The 7769-nt window shown below is 48.3% G+C and overlaps 1 protein-coding gene across 5 annotated transcripts in view; it reads right to left on the reverse strand.

Moving 5' to 3' along the window:
- Nucleotides 1-6511, reverse strand: part of LOC145965962 (C-Maf-inducing protein) — a 32602-nt gene extending 26091 nt beyond the window's left edge. The window contains exons 1-2 of one of the 5 annotated variants that reach the window (XM_083089621.1): nt 5645-6511; nt 724-3539 (exon numbers count right to left, since the gene is read on the reverse strand). In XM_083089621.1, coding sequence (XP_082945747.1) covers nt 724-2055 — 1332 coding nt within the window. In that variant the 5' untranslated portion in view covers nt 2056-3539; nt 5645-6511. Of the gene's footprint in view, nt 1-723 lie in introns of all 5 variants that reach the window. The other 4 variants (XM_083089602.1, XM_083089611.1, XM_083089607.1 and 1 more) reach the window with 4 other exon arrangements.
- Between the last annotated feature and the right edge of the window lie 1258 nt (nt 6512-7769).

Here is a 7769-nt window from a genome sequence, read left to right on the forward strand (position 1 = left end):
TAACTTTTGAAAGACATGGTTGAATTACTGTCTCTCTCTTTTTCTCTCTCTCTCTCTCTTTTGTTGAGAAATAAATGGCAGAATTTCCTGTCGAGTAACTAAAATCATACCGTATCGATATTACCGTAGTAACCAGTAATCCGTACCGTAGTAACCAGTAAATAATGATACAATACGCGGAGATGGAGACTTATCGTTACACCTACGCACGTTAACGTAACAAACTCGGAAACGACCTAAGCCGAGAATAGAGACCTCGAGCGGAGTCGCAAAATTATCTGGCGTTAATCGCGCAAACTAAGATTAATATTATTAACTAATACATGTCGCTTTAAGCACAAATGCGTGTGGAATCTGCGAATAAAAATATCTCAAGTTGAGAGATATATATTCACCGATTCATCTTTCTCGCACACTTTAATCATAATATAATTATATATAATTATTTTACAAATTTTTATTATATATTTTGTACATTAAATATTATATATTTTATTATATTAATTAATTATATATAATTATAATATAATATAAATCATATCCACTGTCAATTCTTTTTTGTCAATTTATAAAATCGATATTTTTCGCAGCAAAAAAAAGCCAAATGTTTTGTTTCCTGTCTCAAGAGATAGAATATGTATCGTTTAAAAACTTGAATTTTAAAACTTGATAAAAGAGTGCTCGATAAAACTGTACGTTTACGCTAGAGATAAGTAGACTCACCGTTTTGGAGGACAGACAGGCGTCGTTGAGATAGAGATGATGCGTCTCCCAACGTCGCAGAAACTTGCTGGACAGGATTTTCCTCACGAGGGTTCGTGTATGATTCAGATAGCACACCTGTATGACGCCTTCCTCGAGTGGCTTGAATCTGGGTCCGGCCGGACCCGGACTCGGGCTCGGGCTCGACGAACCGCTGGCCGACGAGCAACCCGTGCTCTGCCGCTCCAGATTCGGGCAGGACCTCGCGGCTGGCAGGCAACCGGTCGCTTCAAGGACTTCGGGCTTCAGCGAGTCTATTCCCGGGCTGCTGTCCTCGCCATACGAGCTGCAGGTATCGGCAGGCGGGGATTCGACGCTGGATCGCAGACTCGCGCCCGATGATAACTGCGGCGAGCTAGTGCTGGTGGTCTCCTGCCGCATCGCGCCGCCATTCACCGACAGGAAATCGTAATAGGGTACCGCGGAGGAGGTCAGACCGACGGTGGATGCGGCTGCTGGACTGGACGGCAAGGACGAGCCGTCCTCCGTCTCGGTCTCCGCGTTGCAGGCTTCTTCCTCCTCCTCGTCATCCTCTTCCTCGTCCTCTACGTCGTCGTCATTCTCCTCCTCGGGCTCGCTAAAGCCGTTCTCCAGGGACGGTATGTCGCCGACGGAAGCGGCGGCCACCTGGGAACTCTCGACCATGTCGATTTGCACCGACGACGACGAGATGGTTGTCGCGTTCACGTCCTGTCCATTCTCCTCGCTACGGGGATTTCTCGAGGACGAGGTGGACTCCATCGTCGACTCGCTCGCAGGCGACGGCGACGTCGAGGAGGAGAGCACCTCGCCGTTGTTCAAGCTCGAGGAATCGCTGGAGCGAAGGCGTAGCATGAGTTTACGACGCCAGCTGCTGCCGTTGCTGCTAGACTTCTTCGTCGGTGATGGCACGGAATGCAAAGCGGTCTGGTGATTTTCGTCCTGCGCGATCTGTCGCTCGTTGGGATCGGTGGTGCCGTTCAAAATGACCGTTATTCCGCTCGGCGATATCAGGGCGTCCGCTCCGGGCGACAGGGGTTCAGGATCCAGGTAATCGGCGCGGATACCCGGCAGAGTATCCGTGCTGCTACCGCCGGACATCGAGGCCTCCTGGTCGATGTATCTGATGGAGGAGTTGGAGCTCTCGCTGGTCGCCTCGGAGCCACGTCGATTGCACTCGGTCGCATTGGACGTTTTACAGGTTGGCGACAGGATAGCGTTGGTCAGCGACGACTTGCTCTTGCTCGCCGACAGCGACGCGGTCGACACGACACTGCGCGACGATCGCGTGAAGGGACTTTGGAAGCAAAACATTGCGCGTTTAGCGAGCTTACCCAGGGTGATTTATCCGGCGCGATTGTACGCGATTCGCTATCTAGAAGAATTTCTTCCAGTTTTTAGACGAGATTAGAGAATAGTGACAAAGAGAACGCGCCCGAACGCGTGGTAGTGAGAGTGTCTTTGTTGTAGTTGTAGCAACATCAATCGTATCGCCGACGCGGTCGGATAGAAGGATTTACGCGCTGCTTGTTTTTCTGCCTGAACTTTCCCGCTCCTCTCCGACGCCCTCGTAGACCAATAATCCTCCGCGTTGGTTGAGGATACAGAGAAAGAGAGAGAGCTCTTTGTTCTCCGGATCGCGTCGCAATTTCCCCGGTATCTATCAACCGGGTTAATCCCGCGTATTTCGACCAAGATTCAGTCCCTTGACGTTCTTCTTCCACCCTCGCAGGGTATCGTCCGTCGCGATTGTTCGGATACACGAAGGAGGGGGATCACTTGAACGTTTCGGAGTCACCAGCGATCACCATCGCAAGAAAAAGAGTGTATTGACCGGGCGTAGCAGTCATCGAACCGACGAGTATCTCTTCGCGAACGCGAGGTCTTGGAGCATCTCGTGCCGAACTCAGCCACTCATTTTTTTGCGCGCACGTTGAAACGCGCCTCGACACATCTTCGTGGGCTGCGCGGTAGGCGTGTTGGTTCGACAACACCTTAACGACCTAATACTGACAGCATCTCGTGTCGGCGCCGAAGCTTTCGGAGTCGATGCCACCTCAGATGCTGCGCCCTGAGAAATGACCTTTGTCTGTCTGTTTCCAACAGGATTGCCCGCGGACTACGACGTCGGAGACACTACTCGCACGTCGAAGAAATAGAATTCAGGAGAAGGCAGATGATCCGAAAAGAGAGAGGAAAAGGAAGAGAGAGAAAAGAATAGAAAGAGAGAGAGAGGGAGGAAGGGAGGGGGAGAGAGAGAGGAATAGAGAGAAGGGAGCGAAGAAAGGGACAAGGAGAGAGCGCGCCAGGCGTGTTTCCGACGTGATACGTAAATGTCTGACACGACTGGGGACGACAAGACAGGTGGGGACGACCAACAGAGAGCAAATGCGAGGAGAGGGCGTCGTGGCGCACGGCGTCTGGTCGATCGATGACTAGTCGGCGAGTTCGCGCGGGATTATCGCACGCCCGTCGTTTGCTCTCCGCGTTGTTTCTTATCGCCGTGTCTCTAGGTGCACACGTCGACCGTCCCGAGGCTTAAAGACCTGAAGACGCTTGATCCCATTTCGACTTGAAGTAGAAGTAGAAGTCTGTCCAATTATGAATCGGCAAGAGGGCGATATTTTCTCTCTCGTTGATTGGGTCGTGTAATCTCTGTACACCTGGTCTCGTTCATTCGAATTGTTCAGCTCTTTTCTTTTCCTCTCTGTCGTTGATTGTACGTCGCCGAGTCGAGCTTGATTCATAACGCAGGTCTGATTGCCACGACGTCGTCGGCATAATCGTCGATCTGTTTCCTGTCGACGGAAATGATTATGATCAGCGAACGCTGTCCTTCACACCGATACAGAGGCGTTGTATTTTCGACGTTACATCATCATCATCTGTCTCAATTCGCTTATAGAGAGGATTGAAGAAAACGGATAGAAGATCCAATCTGATTAAATTGATCGATTAAACTATTTTTTCCTCCGTGCGAGCAAAGATGCCACATCGATCAACAGATTACGGAGCTAAATTCGTAACGTTCGCTATGCCGATTAAAATGGATCGCGTTGTGTACACGATTTCGCGATTAGATAGTACCAATAAACGCTTATCACCGCCAATTTTTTTCGTCTTTACAGCTACGCCGCGTGGATTATTCCACTGTATGTATTGTAGAATAAATTCAAGAGACCCTGCTGTCTGTGAAATATCCCACCTTGGTAAATTTTCCTACGAAACTTGTCATCTGCACCTGATATCTGCATCTGAAGATCTTTGACAATTTCGTGGATACCGATGTAGTAGTTTAATTTTTTTTTAAATAGAGCCTTGTGATTATCGTATTTATTATCTTGTATTCTCTATTTCGTCCTTCATGCATTGTAGCGTAAACAAAATTCTCCGAAAAAAGTTTTCCGAAACTTCTTTATTTTGCAAACTTTAAATGCATATGTATGCCTACATCGCAAATGATATCACAGGCGAATTTAAAGATTCGCGATCGGTCCTTTTAAAAAAATTGAAAATAATAAAACTGGAGTTTTGCCACCAGAATGTACTATTATCTACCGTGAATCGAATTTCGGAGCAGTTTGTCGTGCAAGCTCCTTCTCGTCTCGCAAAATCGTTAAACGCCGAATCGCCACTTCGGAAATAAAAATAGCAACGTCACAATCGACTCTGGAACAATTCAATCGTCTCTAAAGCGTGTAACTTTGAGCCCAACTCTCGCTACGTTTCGCTCGGAATCGCGTCCTCGAAATCGGAGCACGTACTTTTACCTCGTCCCGTTAGAGCACAAGCGCACATACACGAGCACACAAAAATATCAACACGCACCTATCCGAAAGTCTATTCGCAATTTCCGTTATCTGTCTTTATACCGTAATAGAGCCTCGACTTTTGTCTCGATCGCGGTTTAAGAGCGACCGCGACTCGCAGCGGCCGTTTCCTCGCGACGTGGATCACTGACGGCAAGCGCGGCGGGCTTTACTCTCGCTCTATCCCGCGGCCGCTCTTTTTCTCGCGACGCGAGTTCATCCCCTCCTCCGATCCCTCACTTCCTCTCTCTCTCTCTCTCTCTCTCTCTCTCTCGCTCTTATTCTCGCGCAATTCCGAAATTATTTCGCGTGCGGAAATAAATCACGCTCGCCTTTCCGCGTGGGAATCGTGAAAACACGCGCTCGTCGTGCTCGCTGGCACCTTTTTTTTCCGTCTTGTTATCGCGAACGGACGGAAGAGCGACGCCGCGTCTGACGTTTCTCCGCGCGCGTGCCGCACGCACTTCCTCGACCGTAAATAGCGTCGTCTCTCCTCCCGCAGCGTTTCAAGTACGCCACGACATCAGCAGCATTGTGGTCGACCGCTACGTTCCCGTTCGCTCCTTCCACGTGAATCGGAGAAGCAGCGGAAGCACGATCAGCGTCGCTCCTCCTCGCGAAACGCGATGACCGACTGCGCTCCTTTACCACGAGGTCATCGTCGAGGTCTCTCTCTCCTCGACGTCGATCTGCCGACTCGGTTGCTACCCGACTCCCCTCGAGGCCGCGCTCCGCGAGAGTGACGTCTTCTTCTCCGCCGACAATCCTCCCTCCTTCTACGGCGGCAGCGGCGACGGTTTTAATTATTTGCAAGCCACGATGCTGGGCACCGAGGTCGATGTCTGCAGGTGGTCGAGAAACGTACGTCACCAATGTTAGCGACGACAGCCTGACGGCTGTCAAAAGATAAAGAGGAACAGAAAGAGAGAGAGAGGGGAAAAGAGAGAGAAAGAGAGACAAAGAGAAAGAGAGAGAGAGAAGAAGACACGTGGTGGACCTACAGGTCACCCAGACCGTTTGTCCCGCGAGTAACACCGAGGTATATTCGACACGCCTCTATCACGCCTCCGATTTCGTCGCTGCTGGTATCCCACCTCGTCGTTCTTGTCCTTCTCGCGCTCCGCTACCTCTCTTGCGCATCCTCGTCGTCGGCTTGGCGAACAGTGGCTCGTTTCGACGACAATCGTGGATCACCACCAGCTAACACGCGTGCGGTCACGCGACTCGTCGATATGAAAGCGCGACGCCAAAGACGACAAAGACCACCGCGACGGCGTCAGCGGGCGTCAGGCATGCGTGTTGGAGAAGCTACCGACTTTCATGCCTGTCTGTCACAGTGTCCATCATGTTTCCCTTTTCTACCCATATTTATCCCTTTACGTGCTTCTATCTCTTTCGTTTTCTCTCTCCGCCTCTTTTTTTCGGTGAACATGCTGCATAGCCACAAGTTGATTCACAGAGATTACCAGACTCGTTGCTGGTGCATACATTAATATAACGAGTTCGTTGATCAAACCCGTGCGATGAGGTGCTTGGAAGACGCTGTAAAAACGTCTATAAAACGCTCTTTCATGATTTTTTCAATGTCTCTATTGTTGAGAAAAGGATCTTTTTGCTCCTAAAGCTCGAAAAGAAAAACATTACATGTAATACATCAAATGATGATAGAAGAAGCCTTCAGCTCTTTATGTATGTTGGCTTTCAAAAATGTGTTTCCGATAGTCCAAATAATCGTGACATTCCGCAAAGTCTCGCAAATAAATCTTCATCGATTCGAATATAAATTTTCGAAATCCTCATCGATTTGTGTGTAAGCTTCCGATTCTCTTCCCGATTCATTCAGCAAGTTTTTAAAATTGCGTTACCAATATCGTCGCAACGCCGAGTTTTTTGAAAAGAATCTTCGAAGAGAACAGATTTTTCGCGAAGAGCAAAAAATCATTTAATTAAAAAAAAAAAAAGAAAAAAAAAGTCAAAAGTGTTTATGAGCTGATGAACGCGTCTGCACGTTCCCACTTACAATTAGATCGTGCAGCTGAAACACGAACGTCGCAGCGCACGCTGTTGACACTGCAGCATTGTAATGAATTAACGCGCGTGCACCAGCTTTCTTCTTCTTCTTCCTTCCCCGCTATCCCGACAAGAATACCTGTCCGCGTCGTGACGGCGTTACGTCAAACGCGAGACCTGCGCTCCACATTTTCGCGATACGTATTTATAAACCGATCACGAACACGCCACTTTGATCCAAATACAACTCGGCAGCGTTCGCGGAAAGATAGTCGATTCTCATCTTCTTCGAAATTCGAGTCCTAAGTGGATTTCTCCATGAAAAAAACGAGCTCGAGTGCCTTCGCGAGTGATTGTATTTGCGTCACGTTTGTATATGTACATGGAAGAATTTCTAACTTACGAAGATTTCTGAGAGATGAATTACATATAATCATCCTCTCTTCTCAGTAAAAAAGATTAGCTAATAATATATTTTCAGACCTGCGCGATCTAATTGTGGTACGATGTCCGTTCCTTGTTCCGATGTCTTATTTTTATACAAGCGGTCGCAATTCTTTGTCGAGTTGCGCTTTCTCTCAACCGGCTTTCTCTACATTTTCACCAAATCTCTTCATGTGAATAGTGATAATGCGGCTTGACGTCAACGCTTCCTTCGTTATCATTCGCTCGAGGCCTATCGCTCGCGTCACCAAAGACGAGACAAGTTTATTTAGAAGCCTCGCAAATTTTTCCGTAGACTTTGGTTCGTTGACGTATCGACCGCTTTATGCTATTCTTGTGAAATTCAAGACGCATGTTGCAACACGCGAACGCCGCTGGTACGTTTACCGCGTACACGTCGGTCACGCAACTGTAAGGCGCCGATAATAGCCGCGCGCACGCACGATAATAACCGCGCTTAGATTTCATCCGAGATGGACGTGAGGGACTATAGTCGGCATGCGCCAACTTCCATGCGAGTATAAAAGGTCATGCGATAAAAGTATTTTCCAAATTAAGCTCTAATTCTCACGATTGTGACGCTGTCTATGCGTGTCCGTTAAATTATTTTCATTTTCAGCGTCAAAAGTCGCTAAAACTGCTCTGAAATAAACGTTGCCGGCAAAGAGTGATTTTTGCTCGCTTTCTAATCTAAGTCAATGTAAAACTATTGCTAGCGCGAGAATGTAGGTTTGAAAAACCTTGTTACGCGATAACCGATATATA

The sequence above is a fragment of the Camponotus vicinus genome, unplaced genomic scaffold (assembly GCF_025532165.1).
Source record: "Camponotus vicinus isolate PSW18456_S1 unplaced genomic scaffold, iyCamVici1.0 SCAF_1, whole genome shotgun sequence".
Lineage (NCBI taxonomy): Eukaryota > Metazoa > Arthropoda > Insecta > Hymenoptera > Formicidae > Camponotus > Camponotus vicinus.